The following is a 20794-nucleotide window of genomic DNA, read 5'->3' on the forward strand; positions in this document are numbered from 1 at the left end:
TTTTGTGTTTTTTTTTTTTTTTTTCTTATCCTTTTCGCTAGGTGGACTTTTAACCCACGTTCCCATTTCAAAACGAGTGTAAATTTAAAAAAAAAAAATTCTTGAATATAAAACCCTACGGTGTGAGGTCCCATCCAGCGAGGGGGATATTTTTTTCCACTTTGTGTACCTGTGGTGTGCGCCTTTTCTTTTCTCCGTCTGTGGTTACTTCTCTTTTGCCGCTTTCCCCCTTTGCCGCTTCCGCGTGTCACTCCTTCCGCGCGACGCAGAAGTACATGGCCTGCTTATTTTTGCTTACCCGCTTGGACTCCTCCGAGCTGTGATGAATGAGCCGCACACAGATATCGCCCTGGCACTCCTCCGGGCTGAGCAGGCGAAAGCCGGGGTACTTGCTGAAGCAGAACCGCACCCACAAGAAGAGAGTGTACACATCTGTTATGAAGTAAATTAGGCCATCCCTTTTCAGTAGATAGTAGTAGAGGGAGAGGCTCTCGATGGTGATGGTCCTTCTCCTCCAGTTTTGTTTTTTAAAATGAGGATCGGGGAAACAAAAAAAAAGCTTTTCAATTTGATTCTTCTTTATATAGTTGGGTAAAAACTTCATCGCGTTGGTCCTAACAACGGAAATGTTTTTATATTGAGGGGGATAGTTCTTTCTGTACGAGTGAATCTTCTCTCCTACGTAGTTTGTAATTTTGTCTCTTATTTCCATGCCTAGGATGAGTTTATTTGGGAAGGTTTTGCTTAGCTCGAATAGCAGGCCTCCATACCCGCAGCCGATATCTAGTATGGTAACCTCCGCGTGGGGTGCACATTTGGGAGGACCTTGGTTGTAATCGATAGGGTATTTGTTCGTGTTCAGCTGGAGAGTTGGGGGGTCTTCATCAGGGGGCCGCTCCACCTCTGTGTTAGTGATATGCTTTGTTGCTTCTACACTGTTGATCGGCTCCGCTTGGGCGTCGCTTCCATGGGCGGCCAAATGGGGGTAGTGCACACGCCAGTCTACATAGCTGCAGTTTATGGGGTACCTTATGTAGCTGTCCGAGAGGGGGTTGCAGTGCGCCCTCTGTCTGTAAAACTTTTTGCACGGCACTTTGTGCTTCTTCATTGTGGATTCTTATATTGGGGTCCTTCGCAGGGGCGGCTGTGCGGCGTGGTGAAGATCGCGAAGATCGCGGTGAGGATCGATTTGGCTACTCCGCCCTCCACAGTGGGTTAATTCCTCCCTTGCGCGAAATCAAGGGGAGGGTCAACCCTTCTGTATAACCCCAAATGGGGGAAGTTTTTTTTTTTTTTTTTTTAACTACCCAAGTGGTGAATCACTGCCCGAGTGACTGAAGCTTCCCCGTGTGGCATCCTTCTCCGCTCATTTAATTGGCTCATTATTTCAAACATACATCACAGCAACGTGAATGGCGAAAAGAGGGAGCCAAACAAGTAGGGGAAAAATCGGTTGAGCGAAAAACCGAATGATGGGTGCGAACGTTTCGGCGCGTCAGCCATGGGAAGTCATCACCCGTGGTAGAGAAGCACCCCCAACAGCGGGTGCATTTTTTTTTTTTTTCTCCCTTACAAAATTGGCAGCAGATGTGTATAAACGCGCGCGTGGTACATTCAAGGGGAAGGAAAAAAAAAAAAAAAAAATATTACGAGTGAGCTCCAGTCAGTATTCCAACTTCCTACACCTTTGAGGAAGCACTGCCAAGTGGAAATCCACCAGCAGCAGCACCCCCCGGGATGGCACACCACCTGTTTGGTAACTTGCAGGAGGGGGTAAAGAACAAACTCACTCGTAGCTTCCTCCCATTGAGCAGCACCACAGCGGAGCGAGAACAACGAGCGAGTGACCCAGTTGTGCATTGCTAAGGTAAAGCGAGGCCCACGCAGGTGAAACGTAGAAGTGAAGGAACGTTAAATGAAAATTAACGGGTGCACCATTTAAGCGAAGGGAAGACACGGGGGGGGGAAATGACGCCAGCGAGATACCTACCAATGTGAGAGAGCGCTCATTTTTTCTCCCCCCCAGTCAGCTGCCTACCAACGGGGTGCCATAACTGTGAAGGATCTGCATCACTTGGACGGCTTAGCTAAGGTGCCCCTCGATGAAGTACCAAACGGGGGTGTACACAAAAATATGCTATACAAGTCTCCTTCAATTGTGGCTACCCCCCCGGAGAGCTCATCCTTCGCATAAAAGCTTTTAACCCACCAGCGTTCGTGAAGAGCAACCTCCTTGTGTCCGCATCGAGTTATAGCCCAGGTGAACATCCCTCGAAGGAAACAAACTGACGCCGCGGTCACCATGTGGAGGGGCACGCTCGTCATTCTTTTGTTTGCTTTCCTCTCCTGCGGTGACCGATTCGCTTGGGGAAGAAGGATTTGCAACGTTCTCCAGTTCGGCTCGTATGCCCTGGCCAGCAGCAAGGAGAATAGGAGGCACTTCAAATACGCGGTAGGAAAAGGGCAAAAAAAGAGAAAAAAAGAAGAAGCGTAGTTCAAGCGAGCGTTTGTTAACGTGGTGATGAGGAAGGGGAGCAGCACCCGCACTGTCATCCGCAACCAGATGAGGAGAGTATCTCATCCATCCTGCCATCCACTCATCATCCAATCGTGCCATCCCCCCCCCCCCCCCGCAGGTGGTAGGCATAATCGACCCCTTGGACAAAAACAAAGTCCTATGGAGTCGGCAGAAAAGACACAGGAAATTCAATTTGCACATTTTAAAAAATCTGTATGACAAATTCTTTTGCAACCTTAACGACTATGTGTATTTGAGGCACGGGGGCGATTTCATTGTTCGCATCTTTCACATCAACTTAAAGGTGCGTGTGGAGCGGCCAGGTGGGGGAGACCCTACGTGAGAATCGCTCCCCCCACACTTGCAAGGCGAGCATTGCTCCATGCTCAGCGCAACGGTGCATAAAAGGGTTAACCCGTAGGGGGGCGGACACCAGGGCGATGGCTACACGCGATGCGTTGTTGCGGAGAAGCGCTGTTTGTTGCGGCGAAGCGCTCTTTGTGGCTGCCCGAATGGGAGTCCCCCGTTGCAGGTCACCCCTCGCGCGGTCGCTCACGTACTTACGTACCTAATCGCTCACTAGCTCACTCGCTCGCTTCCTCCCCGCGCAGAACACCATCAAGTACATGCTGAAGCACAAAGTCGTGAGTGGGACGCTGAAGGAAGACTGCAGAGGCGATGCGAACATTTTGTGCGTGAAGGAAAGGGGTGCGTTGTATCGATTTTTAAATAACGTGAATTTGTAGCCAAGTGGGGGGAAAGCCACACTTGAGGGAAGGTACAACTGCATTGCGAAGTTAAGAAGAGGTGCGAAACGGAACTGATAGGTTAAGAGGTACATCAGTTGGACGTCCTTCAACGCGGCTCTCCATTTTTTATTTGTGCGTGTACTTTTTCTCGCTTATTTGTGCGATTTTTTTTTTTTTTTTTTTTTTTTTTTTTTTTGGATGGCATGTTTGGTAATCCGTACTGAAGAGTGACACTTCGTTGTGTATCCCTCTGCGTGCGTGGCTTCATTTATTTTTTATTATTTCCCCCCCTACTAAACGCACACTCCATTTTTCCCTTTTTTTTCGTTCGCACATTCGTGTACAACAATCAAATGTACTACATATGCAACATGCTGGGAAAAAAAGAATAGTCATTTATGCGAACATGTTCCCAGATAGGGAGAGCTACCGAGTTACTCATAACGAACAGCCTTCCTCGTGTGTGCAGGGGAGGGGGAAAAAAGAAGTTCCCCCACACCGCTTCCCCACTCGCAACGCTCGTTGGTTAAGTTTATTCCCAGCTAGCGGCTGAACAGGGAACAGAAACGCGGAAAGCAACGACGGGGAGAAGTTACAAAATTGTATCACCCCTCACACAGGCGCAAAATGACGGGCAGCCTCCTCCTTCGCAGTTCACTCCTGCTCTTCTGCGTAGCCTGCGCGAATTGCAAGCTGCCCTACCCCCAGAGTGACCTCCTCAAAATTGACGCGGACAATGCGCAAACTGTTTTCGACACAAATGAGTACTGGCTTGTGAAATTGTAAGGCAGACGGGGAAGAGGAGAAAAAAAAAAAAAAAAAAAGCAAAAAAAAAAGCAAAAAATACGTTCATGTAAACCGGCACGGTGTAGACCTACACGCAGGCTAGCATGCACAAGTGGCACTTTCCCCCCATTCTTCTATGAAACGTAAACTGCGCTTCCTCCCTCACATCACGCCTTTCATATGCACACATGTCTACTCCCTTTTCGCCCCCATGTGCACCCCCTTTCCGAACGAACGAAGTTACGCCCCCCAGTGCGTGCACTGCAAGCGCATATGGAGCACCGTAATGAATGTAAAAATTGACGTACAAATTGATGAAAAAAGAAGGGTATACTTTGGAGAGGTAATCGACAGTATGCACGCAGTGAGTCATCCTTAAAATGGCACATCGTAACATACACAGATGGAACGATTGGTGGAAACCCTCCCCCATGTGTGTGTTTCTCTGCACCCCTTTCTTCGCAATGGCGACTGCGCAAAAAAAATGATACCTTCCCATGCAGGTTAACTGCGACGACACGAACGGACGGCGCGTTTGCGAAAAGTACGACGTTTTAAAGATACCCCAGTTGAAACTGTAAGTAGATAAGAGGGGCACATCAGTGCCACATCGTCTTATGCGACCATCTGTTCGGGCCACTTCCATGTAGCGCCACTTCCATGTAGCGCCACTTCCATGCTGCTCCACTTCCATGTAGCGTTACTTCCATTTATCCCACCTCACCACCTCAGATTTAAGGGAAGCGAATTGCTCTCAACCTACTCATACACCACGAACGACGAGCGTTTTATAAAAAAATGGATAAACTATGTCACAACGTAAATGAAGGAGAAGCAAAATTTTGCAAAAAAAAAATGTCCCTTTGCCCATCGGCCACTTTATGCAAGTGGGCCCGTGCAAATTCGCTATTTTTTGTTTGTTTTCCCCTTGTACTAGCTATTTTTTTTTTTTTTTTTTTTTTTTTTGCGTAAAATTACCTTACCCGTTCATACTTTTTTTGATGCATTTTCCCTGTGTGCAAAATAGGCCAGTCTTTTGGGCTGTCCATTCGGAGGAAGAGTTAAATTCGTGCCAAACGGACGACAACTTCTTTCTGACTTGTTCGGAAAATTTAAGCGTAAAAAAAGAAGAAAAGGGAAAAGGCGAAACAGAGCAAAATAGCAAAATAGCAAAGCAACAGCGGAATAAATAACTCGCACGAAGGAGCAATAATTTTTTTAGGCGTAATTTTCCTTTTCACCCCCTTTATTCCTCCCCACTAGGACGACTTAATCAAGGCGGCAAAGCTGTATAGCGAGGAATGCTTCTTTATTAACATTAAGAATGGGGTTAAATGGAAGGGCGAACGTTTGGCTGCGTAGACGGAGAAGCGTCCAGCGCAATGATTCGAGTCGCTTGCGTCCACGCGTGCACTTAGTATATGTGTGTATTTTTTTGCGCTTCCCCTACAGGAGCTGTGCGATAAGTTAAACATCAAGGCAAACCACCTTCACGTGGGGGGTGCAGAGGAGCATGCGACATATGACCTGAGCAAAATCGTAAGTCCCCAGTTGCTCCCCCTTAGAGGGCACGCCCATAATGGGAAGTGCGAGTCGTTTTGGTTACTCTTTTATTCCTCTTTGGTTCCCCTTGGCGTCTTTCTTACTTCCCCGCTTATGCTAATTTATGCGCAGGACTTCGAAGAGCTGAAGTCGTTTATGAATAAAAATCGGTTCCCCCTAGTGAGCAAGGTTGACCACCACACCTTCTTTAACCTGAGGAGCAGTGGTATGGATGGAGGGAACAGACGCGCAAAAAAAAAAAAAAAAAAAAAGAGGAAAAAAAATATACATACACATGCACATATAAATATATATACACATGATACACTTTCACATGATAAGGAGAGCGAGTGAACAGACATCACAGATGTGCTAGCGTGAAGGGGAGAACTCACCGCTTCGCAACGCAGGCTGCCATGTAATATACCCTGCACACGCACAATTAATTGACTTCTACCCCCTTGAAGGAAATAATTTGATACTGCTCCTCTTGGACTTGGAAAAAGGGCTTAACGCACACCTCTCCCAATTTACACATTATGCTAAGAGGTATAAAAAAAAAGGGGAGACACAGAAAGGATAATACTTGCCCAAGTGGCGGTTGAACTTTTATTCGCAGTTTGCCTACTGCTTGGGAAGTCTCCCTAAGCGTCAGTCCTGCTAACCCATTTGGGTGTTCTCCCTTCGCTTCTTTTTCAAGGCATAAACGATTGGGAGAGTTCATTTTTGCGTACATAGACGGGAAGTACTACGAAGAGGTAAAAAAGAAGAAATCCGCAGAAGGGATAATACCTTAAGGAGCTGTTGTGTTGGAGCGGGGGAAGAACTGTTCCCATGTGCGTGTTCCTATGTGTACATTTGCACTGTTTAATGTAATTTATTTATTTTATTATTTTTTTTTTTTTGCCGAAGAACCTAGAGCTGTATGGCACCGACGCGAGGAAGTACCCGCAAATCATCGTTTTCAGCAAACGTCCCCACGTAAGACTGGACCGTTTTATTTTAACCCACCTGGGTGGGGTGGAGTGTCTACCTCCGTTCGCCTATCGGGCGAGAGTACGCACGAGTGTGACCGAAAGCGGTAGCCGAACATGTGTGTGTGCTTCTTCTTTTTTTTTTTTCCTGACAGGAGTACTACTTCGAGGACTACTTCGACTTGGACCACCTCGATGACGTGATAGGTACATATGAGGGGCGCGCAGGTGATGCGGCGGACCTGCTAAAGGGAGCTCCCACAACGGCTTAGCCTCTACACCGCTTCATGGCTTCACCGATTAATCGTGTGATTGCCCCCTCCCTCTTGTGCAGACCAAATTGTGAAGGGAAGCCTTAAAGCGAAGACTGAAACGTTTACCAAGTCGACCATGTATGACACCCAGTTGTAATTAAAGGCGTGAATGAGTCGCTTTTTTTTTTTTTTTTTTTTTTTCAGCTAGCTAGCTGTATGGCGTAGCGGCGGTCCCATGTGTATACTGGCACCTCCCGTCCATCCCTTCTTCCCACCCCCTTTGCAGATTATTAACGCAGCTTAAAAAGCACATAAATTACATCATAGAAAAGGCCTTTAAAACGGACTTCACTTCCTTCGTGGGGTTCTTTTGCTTCGTCATTATGGTACGTCCGTTGTGTTCGCTTTGCGGAGGGGTGCGTGTCGCCTTCCCATGTTGCCACTTTGCCGATTCACCAATTCACCGATTCACCGCCTCCCCCTCACCGCGCAGATAATACTGACGAGCGTTTTGGTGGTGCACACGATTTACAAGTTCATAAATGGCCCAGGGACGGCAGCCCACGCGAAGGAGAAAAAAAAAAACAAGTGAATCGAGGCAAGCGTATAGGACAAAGAGGCGGCGCCATGTTGGCACATCGATTCGTTTGCTCATTTGTCCGCTTGTTAGTTTGCCCCATTTCTCGTTTGCTCGCTTACTTTCACGATTGCTCCTTTTTTTGGTTTGTTTTCCATTTCGCGTCCCCCCGCCGCTACTTCTGGGCGAGGTCGCCACTTTCTACACATGCGCAAAGGGGAAGAACCCCTCACGTTTTTTTTATTTTTTATTTATTTATTTTATTTTTTTTTTTTTCCTCCATTGAACGGTGCAGCAACTTCGCAAAGTGTCGCACCATTGCATGCGTTACACACACGTATGGTTGTTACGTCAGATGGAGACCTTACACATTCATTTTTTAATTCCGAGGGGGATGCACCACTGCGTATGTAGCAGCCATTCAGTTGGCACGTGGTCGTTTTGTGTTTTAATTTAGCGCCTTGGGAAGGTTCTAACTCCCATGGTAAAATGCCGCGATCGGGTGGGCATAGGCTGTTCGATCTTCCAAGTTGGAGGATGGAGGTAGGAGGTTAGAGGGTGGAAGTCCCACCAGCTGTAAACTCCGTGCTTTGCCCGTGGAGGGAGAGCGGGAGGAGCCTCCTTCTGATGTCACTGTGGTGAGCTAACACACAGGAGGAACGAGGTGGAAAATTGTTATTTTCCCTCATGGGGGCGCAAAAAAAAAGAAAAAAAAAAAAAAAAAAAAAGAGGTAACACAACAGTGGAATTTCACCGATTTCGCCGGCGTGTTTACACTCACCTGTTTGCCTATGTACATACGCTCGCAGCCGCGTTCGCACTTGACCATTTGAAGGAGGTGAACTCTTCACACCCGTGGGGGACTTCCTAATTGGCCAGCGAAGAAGAGGAGAAGCAAGCTCCACGGGGTGTCACACTACATGCGCAGAAAAAATGAACACTGCGGAGGTGTAGTTGCCGTGAAAAAAAAAAAAAAACAAAAAAAAAAAGGGGAACGATGAACGAGGAACGAGGAACGAAGAGTAACGAAACGAGGAAGAAAAATAATTAACGTTTCTGCAAAAAAAAAAAAAAAAAAAAATAGTGAACAGTGAGTGGTGAGCAGCAAACAGTGAACGGCAAGCAGCGAGTGGTGAAAGGCGAATGGCACAAATTAGCAAAACTTCACTAATGCTTAGTGTTAAAAAGTGCCAGTTTTTTTCTTTTTTTTTTGAAATTCCAGATAGCGCGATGTAATGCATTTATCTCAGCTTAAGGGGAAAAATCATCCAATAGTGTATACATTTTTCAGAAAAAAAAAAAAAAAAAATATGATAGGTAGATAACCCTTTGATGCCCGTGTTTCGTTTTCACTGCGAGAGTTACGGGTACATTTTGCCTTCGCCACTTTGCCCCTTCGCCACTTTGCCCCTTCGCCACTTCGCCCCTTCGCCACTTCGCCCCTTCGCCACTTCGCCCCTTCGCTACTTCTCCCCTTCGTCCATTCGTCCCTTTGTTCCACCCACTCCTTTTTCGACCCACTCCTCCTTCGACTCACGCCCTTTTCGACTGACTCCTTTTTCCCTTTTTTTTTTTTTTTTTTTTTTTTTCCTTCCCGAAATGAAGAAAAAAACTTGAAAAGGGAGGCACTCCTCTGCTACGTCGCGTTTGTAACGTTTCTCCTGCACACCCTTCTCCATTTGTTTTGTACGCAGCCGTGCTTACCTTCTACCCTGCAGCGTTTACATTTTTATGCTTCACTGCGTTAGTTGCCATCTCATCTGGCTGCCGTTTGAGTGCTTGCAGGTGTGTAGGCCTAAGCAGCGCCAAGTGGGTATCGCGCACACAGCACGCACACTTGCACACGCATCTACACACCCGTTCTGCTGCAACCGCATTTGGTTAACCGAAACGTTAAGTGTTCGAAAGGTAAGATGATCATTTTGCTCGCCGCAACTTTGCCCCTATGTGATCGTCCAATTAAGCCAAGGCGACCAAATGGGAATTCCCCGCCAACAGTAGAACACCCGCTTGCTCCCCCGCACCCGTGCAGCTGGACGGACCAGGGGCCCCCAACCGTTGCAGAGCAGCACACCCACGTCTACTTCACAAGCCGCAGAAACGATGAGGAACAACACGGTGGTGACCGAGTACATTTCGCAGAAGGCCTTGATGTATGAGCCCACCCAGGAGGAAATTAAATTTGTATAAATAAGAAAAAAAAGGGAACCGTCCGGCTTACCGCGCGGTAGAAGTTACATGTGTGGGTAGACACACATCGAATGTGAATGCATTTGCTAGTGCCCAGTGGGACCCATTTAGTAATTGCCTCTTTTCCCCTCTTCCCCTCTTCCAACCTTGTAGCAGCACAAGAATCAGCTGAAAAGCCTGAGGTACATTTTCTGTGGCAAAGAACTGGACGATTTCGAAAAGGAGAAAATACAGGAGCTAAAGGACCTCGTGAACAATTTAAAAAAAAAAGAGAAAGAAGGACAAGGGGGAGAGACCTACGAGTCCGCTTTCAAGAGCACCATTTTTGCAGATGACAATTATGTGCTCCGTTTCCTGCAAGGGTGAGTGGGGTGCCCATCAAAGGAGGGTTTCACCCTGAGGGTGGGTCAGCACACGTAGGTACCCACTCAGGGGGGTCACTCTTGCGTGCCGACTCGGTGTTTACATCTCCCCTTTCTCTCTCTTCCTACCCCACAGAAACGAATTTAATTTTGAAAAGTGTTACTATGACATGCTGAGGCACCTGGAGTGGCGGGATGAGAACCTTCCGGTGAAGTACGAAGATGTGGAGGACATGTTGGTAAGGGGGAGGACTCCCGTCGAGAGTTGCGCGCGGGGGAAACGGTCCGTTGGGTCCTGTGGTTGCCCAATCGGCCGCCAACGTGGTGAGAAGGTGGTGTCATTTTTACGCAGTTTTTCCCCCATTTTTACGCAATTTTTATGCTCTTTTTCCCCATTTTTACCGCAGAAAAAGGGATACATTTACGTGCACGGGCGGGACAAACAAATGCACCCCATAATTATTATCAACTGCAAAAACTTCATTTCTGCGAGTGCGGTAAGGAGAGGCACTCCTCGGAGGAAACTCGAGGGAGCAATGCTATGCGTTCGAGTTCGCGTCTTTTTGGAGCGCCCCTCCCGCTGATGAGAGTGGCACGCCGTGGTTTTACGTCGCTATGTTTTGCGTGTTTTTTTGCCTATTTGTTTGCTCATTTTTTGGCTATTTTTTCCCCTCGCAGAAGGACGTTTTGAAGGTGGCCTACTACTGGATGGGTAAGGAGTTCCCCACTTGCTGCGTCCGTGTGGCTCCACAGGAGAGCCGTTCCTCTCACTACTACACCTGTGGCGATCGATCGATCGGTTGACCGCTACCTCAACTGCTTCCCCCCCCCCCGCAGAATTCATCATTTCGGAGCTCTTCATCGAAGGGAAAATCGAGCAGTGGAGGGTCATAATTGACTTGTCCTCCTGTGGAGTTTTGAACATCCCCATCGGGACGTTGAAGGACATTTCCAAGTGCCTCAGCGTAATGGCCGAGGAGTGCAGGCGCAGGGGAGAGGGGAGACGAAAGAAGAGAGAGTGGGGAATAAGGAAATCCCCGCACATACGCCCCACCAATCAGCGCCATACCCATCAACATCTCCCCAATCGCCGCCCCCTGCAAGGATAACTCCCTTCTCCTTCTCCATCACCACCACCACTGCCTCCCCCCCCCCCCCCTTCAGTGCAATTACCGATCGAGGCTTTCCAAAATGCTAGTCCTTAGCGCCCCCCTCTTTGTGACGGGCATGTGGCACATGCTCAAATCAATCATCCCGGTTAGTTGGTTCGAGGGGTAAACCCCTCCTGGGGTGGCACCGATGGGAAACGTAATCGTAATGGTGGTGCCCTCTCCCATTTGTTTTTCCCTCCCCGCCCTTTCCTTTCACCTTCAGGTCGTGACGCAGCAGAAGATAACAATCTCGTCAGCGGAGATAGACGTAAGGGGCGGCCTCGCCACGACGCGATGGTGGCAAGGCGTCGTAGCGTCGTCGCGGTCATCGTCTTCTCCCGCCTCTTTATCGTCTTCTCCCCCCTCTTCATCGTTTTCTCCCCCCTCTTCATCGTTTTCTCCCCCCTCTTCATCGTTTTCTCCCCCCTCTTCATCGTTTTCTCCCCCCTCTTCATCGTTTTCTCCTTCCCGTTTGCCTCCCCCCCCTTGTAGAAAAGGCTCCTGGAGCAAGTGGACCTGGACCAATTAGAGAGTAACATAACGGAGGCTCATTTTGCAAAGGGGATGAATGATTATTTTTCGGATGCATCGCGAGGGGGTGGGGGGGGTTACCCCCCATTTGCCTGCCCCGCCTCTCCTCTTCATCCCTATTTGCCACTCTCCCCCCCCATTTGTAGAAAAATTCGGAGGAACCTGCGAAAACGTAACCGTCTTCACCAAGCCAATCATGCCATAAACCCACTTTGTTACCCCCCCCTTTTTTCTTCCCTTGGGTCATTTAAATTTTAAGCATTTTTTTTTTTTTTTTTTTTTTTAAATATTTTAAAAAGTGCCTTTCACAAAATGTTCGGCATATTTTTTTCGCGACAGCTGCGTCGACTTTTCCCCTTTCATTTGCCTCCCTCCACGTCCACGTGTTTATAGCAGTGCACACATGCGCGGCTTCGTAGCTTCCCATTGTTCGCCTGCCTTTTCCCTCGCGTTGCGTCTTTTTGCCCCCCCTGATCAGTTACACTCGTTTCCCCATTTGAGCAGTTTCACTCGTTGCCCCATTTGAGCAGTTTCGCTCGTTGCCCCTTTGCCCCTTTTTTAAGTCCTCTCGTCCACAACAGACTCGATTAATTTTAAATTTTTTTTCACGAAGCGGGCGCCATGGGTAGATTGGCGGCGGGGCTGGTGGGTAGATTGGCGGCGGTGCTGATGGGTTGCTTCACCGCCGCCCTGATGGGTAGCTCCACCGCGGAGCTGCCTTGTCACAAGTCCTGGTCGTAGAACGTGCCGTAGAGGGCCCGCTTGCAAAGGATAAAGGAAAGGCAAAAGAGAAGGTAAGAAAAGAGGAAGCAAAAATGCAGCACGCAGTAGAAGAGCTTCTTCTTTCTCCTCAAAAGATGGAAGAACTTTTGCTGTTTTTTTAAAAAAAAATTTATTGGGTAGGTTAGTCTGCCCTTTATATCCTTTTGGGAGTCTTTAACATTGTGTAGACGGTCTGCAGTGTTGGGAGGGGGTTGAGGTCATTTTTTTTTTTTTTTTTTTTTCACCCACGCAACGCCGCTGTAAAGGCTGCTTTAAAGGCTGTTGTAGGGCCTTTACTGCGCGGTACTTCTCCCCTTGTGCATTTTTACAGCTATGTGTAAAAGCTTATGACGGGGAGATGATTTTTACGCAGTGATGACTGGTAGCTTTGTATGGGGGAGCACGATTTCCGGGTGAACTTCTCACCAGTGAACCGCTTCTCCTCGGGGGCGTGTCCCTTTGGGGGTTCCTCAGAGCTAGGCTCGCTCGCCGCTTCGGCGTCCTCTTCGTCTAAACGGGGGGGGTGAACATTTTCGGTGTGGCTCTACGAGAGTTTCGTTAAGACTATTTTGCGCCTTTTTTGTGCCTCTTTTGCGCCATTTTTTCGCTTTTTTTTCGCTTGGCCCCACCTTCACTGGAGGCCGCACCCGGGTCCTTCAAGTTCACCACGTCGAAGCCCGTCTGCGCGTCCGCGTCCACCGCAAAGTCGCCCCCCGCCACCCCCAACAGCTCGTGCAAATTGTCCACCCCGCGTAAGTCCACACTCTGTGCGTAGCTGATGCCTCGAGGCACCCCGTCCACAAGGAACTCGCAGCCGTCTTCCTCCCCCCCCTGGTCCCTCTTCTCCCCACTGGAGTTACAATCGTTCTTCATAGATATGCATTCGTCGATGATGTCTAGCGTGCCGATTTTTTTTTTCTGCAACTTGGTGTTTATTACGTTGTTCAGGAGGAGCTGCAACTGCCTGTTCCTTTTCCTGTTCCCTCCCTCGTCATCGTAGTTGCCATCGCTATCGCCATCGTCACCATTTTGGGCGTTGCCGCTGGACGCGTTAAACGTCCTCACCAGGCTGCTCTCGTCGCTTGAGGCGGTTGCGCCGTCCGATTGGCCATCCGATTGGTCGCCCAACTCGTCGCCCGTTTCTCCCTCCGAGTAGATGGCTTGACTTATATCGTTTAGGTTTTTTTTTATCTTGCCGAAGCTGGCGTTTATGCGGTGCACGCTCTTCCCGATGGAGGAGGCGCACGTGGAGCCATCCTCGCAGCCGTCCGAGTGGTAGCCGCCCTCACAAGCAACACTCTTCGTGCTGTCATCCTCCCTGTAGTTACCACTACCTTCCCTTTTCCCATCCTCACACTTGGTGTGATCGCCACCCTGCACTGTAGACAGGATTGCAGATGCCCCTTTCTTTATCATTTCTCCTAACACTGGAGGGAGGCTCTGCATCACGGTGAAGCTGCCTGTCGGACGGGAGTTGGCCATTTCGTCGCTGCGCCTCCCTCCCGAGGAGAGCCTCCACCAAACGCGGTTTTTATATTTTCCCCTCGTTAAGCGAGCCCAGCGTGGAACACGAAGGCTGTAAGGAGCGGCGGGACCATCGCTTCTGCCGCGACTGCCGCGTTTGCCGCGTTTGCCGCGTTCGCCGCTTCTTATGGGATGCACAACGAACGGCACAATAGGTTAAGCAGCTAGCCAAAAGTGGAGAAAAAAAAAAAAAAATACCTGCGCCGGGAAGAGACAGAGCTCGCAATGGTGAACCTAGCAGGCATCACTTTTGCCTCCTACATTTGCTTCTTATACTTTGCTTCATTTTTTGTACGTTCATACGTTTGCAGTTGCCCAACTGGGGGACAAAAAAAAAAAAACGCTGATGCAAGAGTGCACATATGCGCGTGGGAAGTGGGGCAGCTCCATCGCGGTACGCCCATAAATGGAGAAGACACGCCCGCGCAGGAGCACACACGTGGGGAGAGGTAAGCCAGAGCGCCTTCGCCAGATTTAAAGTCGAATGTGAAAAGCGTCCCGAAGCAGTGGCGGTACTGCGTGGGGACTCGTTCGAAATAATTTGGATGATACATTTCACAAGGGGGTGAAACGCATGCGGGTCGGCTGGTGGACAGGTGGCACTCCCCGGGGGAGACTCTCCACTTATCCGTTCGCCGGTCATCAAAGTGGCGGAAAGGGAAAAGGAGCGTCCACGCGGGGAAAATGCAAAAGGGACAAGGCGGAAAGGTGCGGGTGCCGCAAAACGCTTCCACCCTGCGGCGACGGCGCCACGGGAGGTCGCTCCTCGCCGCCCCCCCGCCGCTCCTCCCTAGCAACGTCAGAGCTGCCCATTCTTGCTCGCGTCGATGATGGTGACGATGCGGTTATAGGAATTGTCCAGGAAGGTGAGGATGGGGGAGGAGGCGTATTTGGGCATGTGCTCATACACGCCCTTCAAACTCTGGTAGGTGAATTCAAATGAGTATTTCTCCATGGGGGGTATCATCACACAGAGGTTCTTCTCCTCGTCTTCATTTCCGGAGGACCCTTTTCTCCTTTGTTTGCTGTCGCTTAGATTGGCACTCATGCTACTTGAGGGGTTAACGTTTTTCTCCTCTCCATTGCTGTCCCCCTGTTTTAAGGGGTGCAACTCGTCGCTCTGGTTGGAAGAGGCTCTCTTTTTGGAACCCCGGGGGTGGGTGAGTCCCTCCTCGGCCACTCCGCCGATCGTATTCGCCACATTAACACCGCCATCCTCTGGACTCTCCTCGCCCCCCTCTTGCCCCACTCGACTATCATCCTGCTTCTCCTCCTGCTTCTCCCCCTGCTCCTCCCGCTGCTCCCCCCGCTGCTGATGCTCCAACGTGACCCCCGCGGGGTGAAAAACCTCCTCCTCCAAATTTTTATTATTTTTCAAATTAAGGAAATTCTCACGCAGATAAATATTTTCGTAAAAGTATTTCCTCTCGTGTTCCTTCCTCTTGTTCTTCAAACTGATGGGAGCTAAATCTGATGAGTCCATATGGGCCAGATCTGTGGCCGGTATTACCCCCTTAAGAATTTTGCTCCTCAATTCTGCGTTGTCCTTCCGTATGAGGTTAGAGCAGATAGAAAACAGCTTCATTTTTATTTCCATTTTGTCATTAAAATTTTGAATTACTGCTTTTACGATTCTTTCGCTGAGGTCTTTGGTATCTTCTGAGGTGCCTTCTTTGTCTAGGGCACGTTTTATTTTTTCTATCACCTTGGTGTATTTGCTTATGCTTCTGTTCGCTGCGTCGTCTTCGTTGCACGCGCGGTTCACGTCGTCCACCAGTGTCTTGTACTCTTCTTCCTTCTTCCTCTCCGGGCAGAGGTTCCCCCCGCGGGCGTTCGCGCCGCTCAAGCAGCCCACGCAGTTTCCGCAGCCGACGTTCCCGCCGCTAACGCAGTTTCCGCCCACGTTTCCGCCCACGTTTCCGCCAATGTTCGCACCGCCCACATTCGCACCGCATGGGACCGCTCCCGCTCCTTTCTCCCGCGAGGCGCCCCTCTTCCCCTTGCCGCCCTCCCTCTTGGGGGGCCTCCCTTTCTTCCCCGCCTTCTTCCTTCTCTTCCGCCCGGGCGCCTGCTCCTCGTTGCAAAAATCAGAGTCCCCGCTGTACACCTCCTCAATCAAAATTTGATTCTCCTCCACAATATCTTCGTCTGTGCGACCACCCAAGTCATCGTCAAAGGTATCTTCCTCTTCGCTTTCGTTTGACAGGCACCCCTCATCAAACAACTCATCGTCCTCTTCCTTTTTTTTCTTCCTCTTCCTATCGCTCCGCCTTTTGCTGCTTCGCGTTTCTTCCCTGGAGGTCTCCTGCCCCTCAGGGGAGGCCTTTCCCCTCCCTGCTTCTTCCTTTTGGGGGTACTCATCGAGGGGTTCCCGCTGCCGATCAGAACTTTCTTTACCGTGCCCACGGTCTGGCGCAGGGACCACCTCGCCTTTCACTCGGCTTCGCTCCGCGGCATGACTGGGATTTCCCATCTGGGTGGCTTTTTTCGCCTGGGGGGGTTTCTTCCCTTTGTTGGCTTCTTCACCCCCATGGCGAGTTTTCTCCACGTGGATTGCCTCTTCCACGTTGATTGGTCCTTCCAATTTGATTGGTCCTTCCACTTTGATTGGTCCTTCCACTTTGATTGGTCCTTCCACTTTGATTGGTCCTTCCACTTTGATTGGTCCTTCCACTTTGATTGGTCCTTCCACTTCGCCTGCTTCTTCCACTTCGCCTGCTTCTTCCACTTCGCCTGCTCCCCCCGCGAGTTGCCCCCTTTTCCCCTTTTCCTCGCTAGCCATGCCCGCGCGCGAACTCCGCTGCCCCTCTTGGGCCCCGCGCTCGGCCACTTCGCAGTGACGACCACGCGCGGGTGGTGTGAGCGGCGCGAGGGGCACCCTTTCCTGCGCCCGAACTGCGGAGCGTTCACTCCCAGTGGGGTTGCTACTCCCAGAGGTGTTATTACTCCCAGTGGTGTTATTACTCCCAGTGGTGTTATTACTCCCAGTGGTGTTATTACTACCGATGGGGTTGCTACTTCCGATGGGGTTGCTACTCCCCGTGGTGTTATTACTTCCGATTGCGTTGCTGCTTCCAATGGTGCTGCTACTCCCAATAGGGTTGCCACTCCCAATAGTGCTGCCACTCCCAATGGGGTTGCCAATTTGCTTGCCCCCCTGCGCGACGGCCGGCGCTTCCCCGCCTTTACCGCTCCTGCGTTTCCCGCTTGCACACACGGGGGCGTTTTTTTTTTTCTTGCTGGCCTTCTGTGCAGGCAAACTTTTGCCCCTATCAACAATGGGCATTTTTTTTTTCTGAGCATTTAGCAGCGCCTTCTCCTCGGGCACATTGTACAGGCAGAAAAACGGAAGGTCCAAATGGAAAATATTTTTCATACACTCATTGTATATTAAAAAGGGATGATTATGCAGATTTACGATGTCACAAAAATAAAAAAAAAAAGGGAGGTGTTCATTCACATGGTGCACATTGTTGAGTGTACAATTGGGGCAAATAAAATAAACGTCTGTTTGTTTAACCCTTTGTCTTTTGATCCTCACATCATATTGTTTTTTATACTTTTGTAGGAAGGGAGCCATTTTCGCCAAGTCCCCCGGTGCCTCTAACCCCTTCAAGCCATTCATGTGGCTATAAAGGAGGGAACACAGAATTATATTAATATCATAATATGCTTCGCAGTTGAAACAAAAAAAATATAAGTACTCGAAATTTTTTTGGGTTAACACGTAGGTATTGTTTGGATCGAAAAATACATTGTAGGTGTCTCTCACTGTTGCGTATACGTTTGACTTGAGGTAAAAATTGAAATTTTCTCCCGTGCTCCTGTTTATGCTGATGCAGTTTTTGGCTAGCTGGGGAACCATCTGCGTGTTTTTATACAAAAATCGGTCGTAGTAAAACACTCGGAAGCTGCAGTTGGGTTGGTCCCTCTGCTTCTTCTCTCGCTGCAGGGAGTTGAACACAATTTGGTCGTCGTACTCGCAGGGGCTGCTGTGGTTTGCCTCTCCAGGGGTGGCTTCTTCGGTTGTCTCTCCCAGTTTGGTTTTCTCGGTTTCCCCCCCGAACTGGGCCCCACACAACCTCCTCCTATGCCGACAGCAGAGGGGAAACTCATCGAAAAGGTAAATAAACTCGTAAAAGTTATACACCTGTATCCTGTGAGCCACCTCTTGTTCGCTGATATCGTTGAGGTAGCCCAGGCAGGGCACCACATTCCACCTATTCATATGGCAATCCAAGCCGTTGTAAAGAAATTTCTTACAGTCCCTACTGCTGTATATCAATTGGCCTATAATGCTCACGCTGCTCTTCTGTTTCACAAACTTATATATCTGCCACATGACCATTTTGTTGTTATGCCCTTGGATGCTGACTGAGTCATATTTTTTTAGCTTCCCAATTCGACTTTTAATTTTTTTTTTTTTTTTGGTTTCTATTTTTTCCAGATTTTCATTGTACTTTTTTATCACATCTAAGATTTTTAAATTACTCATGTGGGTCCCCTTCTTTCCGCTCTTGTCTGCCCTGTTCGTTGAAAACGCAGAGAGGGAGGACAACGAGGAAGAGGACGAGGAGGAGGACGAGCAGAACGAGGAGGAGCTCGTTGAGGAGGTCAACTCGGAGGAGTGACACGAGTTTGTGGGCGACACGCGTGTGTGCCACGCTTTCCCCGGTGTGTGGTGCCCGTTCCTTTGGTTACTCCCCCCCTTGGGTTTTGCCCCGCCGAGGGGGTCGCCATCACCACCATTGCGGTTGTCACTAGCGTAGCGGTTGTCACTAGCGTAGCGGTTGCTACTGCCATTTCGGTTGCTACTACCATTTCGGTTATCACTACCACTGCCGCGCCCCTCCCACTCATCCCCCACGTCGGTCTGCACATCAGCGCCGTACTCATTCCACGTACCCCCCACCTTCTGCGGGCCCCTCTTCCCCCCCGACATTCCCATCATTTCCCTCTCCTCAAGCTTACTACGCGATATAACCCGGCCGAGGTTGAACTTGCGCATCCGCGAATTCTCCCTCGCATCATGCTGCTTCAGCTGCTCAAGAATTTCATAATTTTCAACATCATTGGAGGAAAAAAAGGATTTCAATTGCAGCATGTTAGAAATGTATGGCCTCTCCTCCGACGTATAGCAAAAGGAGTTCTTGTTCAGGTAGTAGTACAGCTGACTTATCTCACTTAGCCTCATATGGTTATTCACTCTTTTTATATCTAACTGGGTTAAGTCCAAATCGAAGATATTCGTTGCGTTGACGTCTACGAACTGTATCGGTTCCACCACGTCTCCGTCTTGTTCCTTCTCACCGCTCTCGCCATTTCTGCTGCCTTCTTCCCCTGTTTGCCCCATCCTCCCGTCGGTCGCCACTAACGCCAATGTGTTGATGGCCCCTATGTAGGATGTTAAGCGGCGTCATAGAGTTGTCTGCGCCTCGCCTTGTGCGGGGGGAGGCAGCACTCCGCGGCTTCGAATGGTGTGCTGACTGACACGCTCCTCCAAAGCGTTCTCTTTTTCGGTACATGTAGGTAAGTGTACTTAACCCTGCGCAGCCTCCTCCTAGGGGGATAGGCGGCAATTAAGAGGGAACTTCAAAATGATGTCCCTTTTTCTGGAGAAATTGCGCAACGGGGGTGAATCTACGCGTGGAAGGGTGCGAATCTTATCCCGTTTTATATCTCAAAGGGGCAAAGGAGTAAAAAATTCTTTTCTTCTTTTTTCTTCTTTTTTTTTCTTTTTTTTCCTTTTTTTTTTTTTTTTTTTTGCCCTTTTGGCAGCCTACTCGCAGGGAAGGCGATCCCTCCAGCTGTTCAGGCGAACGTACGTTGACGCATCGAGCGGTAACTGTTGTTCGTTTGGCTGATCGTGACTTGTTCGAATGAGGTGTTTTATTTTTCTCCCTCCATTGTTGTTGCCTGGCTGTTCAACTCAACGGGGGATAGCATGTTATGCCAGCGGAGCGCCGCAAAAGAATCCTTCACAGTGGTGAAAATTATGCCTACATCGTGCGTACATACATCTTTTGCGTACGTATTTTGTACGCGAGCATGTATGGGACACTGACCGTGCATGTACGTACTCCCGCGCGCAGTGCGCAACAACAGCCCCCAACATTTTTTAAGTGATTATGCCACGCAGCGCTAATTAAGTAAAATTTAAAATCGCCATAATTGCAAGTACTGCTACGCGAGTGTAGAAGATAACTACACCTTTTTTAACGCTGTTTTTTTGCGCGTCATGGAAGGAGCTCACATATGACAGTGCGGATGGGGCCACCTGGGGAGTACCCAGCGTTCCCAATGGGGGAGGACAAAGATTCCCATCGTCCCACGTTTTTCCACACTGCGTTTCTTTATGTTTATTTTGCCACTATCACTTGGTTAATTATACAAATGCGTGAAAAGTGCGTAGGTTAGCTCTTTCTCACAAAAGTCGCCTTATTCTTTTGGAATTTCCGAAGAGCTGCCCAACGAATTGCTCAAAATGGGAGTCACACAAAAGGGGACAACCGCAGAAAACAAAGCCGCGGGGTGAAACCGCGCGTGATAGAAGATGAGCAAAAAAAAAGAAAAAAGGGGGCAAGCTCATAAAAGAATTAATCAGTCAGAAAAATACACGTGTCTCTCTCGGATGATAAAAGGAGAAGGCGCGACTTCAACACAAATTTGTGGCGAAACGTACTTTTTTAAGTGAACAATTGTAAAAATAGCTAGCTGGGGGAAAAAAAAAAAATGCGCAAAGGTGGAACTTTTGTATGACCAAGTCAGGCAAAAACGGAACACGAACAAATGGCTATTCTGTTAGCGAATAAAGCAACAAGTGTGACAACTTCTTCCATTGTGTTTCTACCAGAGAGAGTATATCCTTCCGTGC

At 49.1% G+C, this 20794-nt stretch overlaps 6 protein-coding genes across 6 annotated transcripts, besides 14 other annotated features; 3 read left to right on the forward strand and 3 right to left on the reverse strand.

The window, feature by feature from the left end:
- The first annotated feature begins 216 nt into the window (after positions 1-216).
- Positions 217-271: a microsatellite.
- On the reverse strand, positions 248-1404 carry PVX_091980 (tRNA (guanine-N(7)-)-methyltransferase, putative; the record flags this gene model as incomplete). Its single annotated transcript, XM_001615338.1, has 1 exon — positions 248-1404. The coding sequence occupies exon 1, from the start codon at positions 1106-1108 to the stop codon at positions 248-250; it is 861 nt and encodes a 286-aa protein (XP_001615388.1). The 5' UTR covers positions 1109-1404.
- Positions 1405-1579: 175 nt separating this feature from the next.
- PVX_091985 (hypothetical protein, conserved) lies at positions 1580-3264 on the forward strand (the record flags this gene model as incomplete). The annotated part of the gene is made up of 3 exons (XM_001615339.1): positions 1580-2452; positions 2637-2822; positions 3130-3264. Exons 1-3 carry the CDS (start codon positions 2303-2305, stop codon positions 3262-3264), a joined length of 471 nt encoding a protein of 156 aa, XP_001615389.1. The 5' UTR covers positions 1580-2302.
- Positions 2402-2425: a microsatellite.
- Positions 2859-2882: a microsatellite.
- Positions 3265-3894: 630 nt separating the features above from the next.
- Positions 3895-7595, forward strand: PVX_091990 (hypothetical protein, conserved; the record flags this gene model as incomplete). Its single annotated transcript, XM_001615340.1, has 15 exons — positions 3895-4049; positions 4294-4396; positions 4557-4630; positions 4786-4872; positions 5081-5171; positions 5317-5382; positions 5506-5592; positions 5728-5821; positions 6063-6144; positions 6296-6353; positions 6508-6576; positions 6725-6776; positions 6904-6961; positions 7110-7209; positions 7317-7595. The coding sequence occupies 15 exons, from the start codon at positions 3895-3897 to the stop codon at positions 7413-7415; spliced, it is 1275 nt and encodes a 424-aa protein (XP_001615390.1). The 3' UTR covers positions 7416-7595.
- Positions 5526-5557: a microsatellite.
- Positions 5562-5592: a microsatellite.
- Positions 6359-6481: a microsatellite.
- A 1908-nt stretch (positions 7596-9503) lies between the features above and the next one.
- Positions 9504-12178, forward strand: PVX_091992 (hypothetical protein; the record flags this gene model as incomplete). Its single annotated transcript, XM_001615341.1, has 10 exons — positions 9504-9584; positions 9744-9952; positions 10089-10191; positions 10360-10449; positions 10631-10664; positions 10790-10917; positions 11117-11209; positions 11327-11371; positions 11596-11635; positions 11781-12178. The coding sequence occupies 10 exons, from the start codon at positions 9504-9506 to the stop codon at positions 11837-11839; spliced, it is 882 nt and encodes a 293-aa protein (XP_001615391.1). The 3' UTR covers positions 11840-12178.
- Positions 11082-11122: a microsatellite.
- Positions 11826-11847: a microsatellite.
- A 178-nt stretch (positions 12179-12356) lies between the features above and the next one.
- Positions 12357-13878, reverse strand: PVX_091995 (hypothetical protein; the record flags this gene model as incomplete). The annotated part of the gene is made up of 3 exons (XM_001615342.1): positions 12357-12589; positions 12823-12906; positions 13026-13878. 3 exons carry the CDS (start codon positions 13876-13878, stop codon positions 12357-12359), a joined length of 1170 nt encoding a protein of 389 aa, XP_001615392.1.
- A 210-nt stretch (positions 13879-14088) lies between these two features.
- Positions 14089-14116: a microsatellite.
- Positions 14117-14719: 603 nt separating this feature from the next.
- On the reverse strand, positions 14720-19273 carry PVX_092000 (hypothetical protein, conserved; the record flags this gene model as incomplete). The annotated part of the gene is made up of 1 exon (XM_001615343.1): positions 14720-19273. One exon carries the CDS (start codon positions 19271-19273, stop codon positions 14720-14722), a length of 4554 nt encoding a protein of 1517 aa, XP_001615393.1.
- Positions 16903-16922: a microsatellite.
- Positions 17663-17696: a microsatellite.
- Positions 18276-18305: a microsatellite.
- Positions 18406-18426: a microsatellite.
- Positions 19115-19188: a microsatellite.
- Positions 19274-20794: the final 1521 nt, after the last annotated feature.

This window comes from Plasmodium vivax, chromosome 9 (genome assembly GCF_000002415.2).
Source record: "Plasmodium vivax chromosome 9, whole genome shotgun sequence".
Lineage (NCBI taxonomy): Eukaryota > Apicomplexa > Aconoidasida > Haemosporida > Plasmodiidae > Plasmodium > Plasmodium vivax.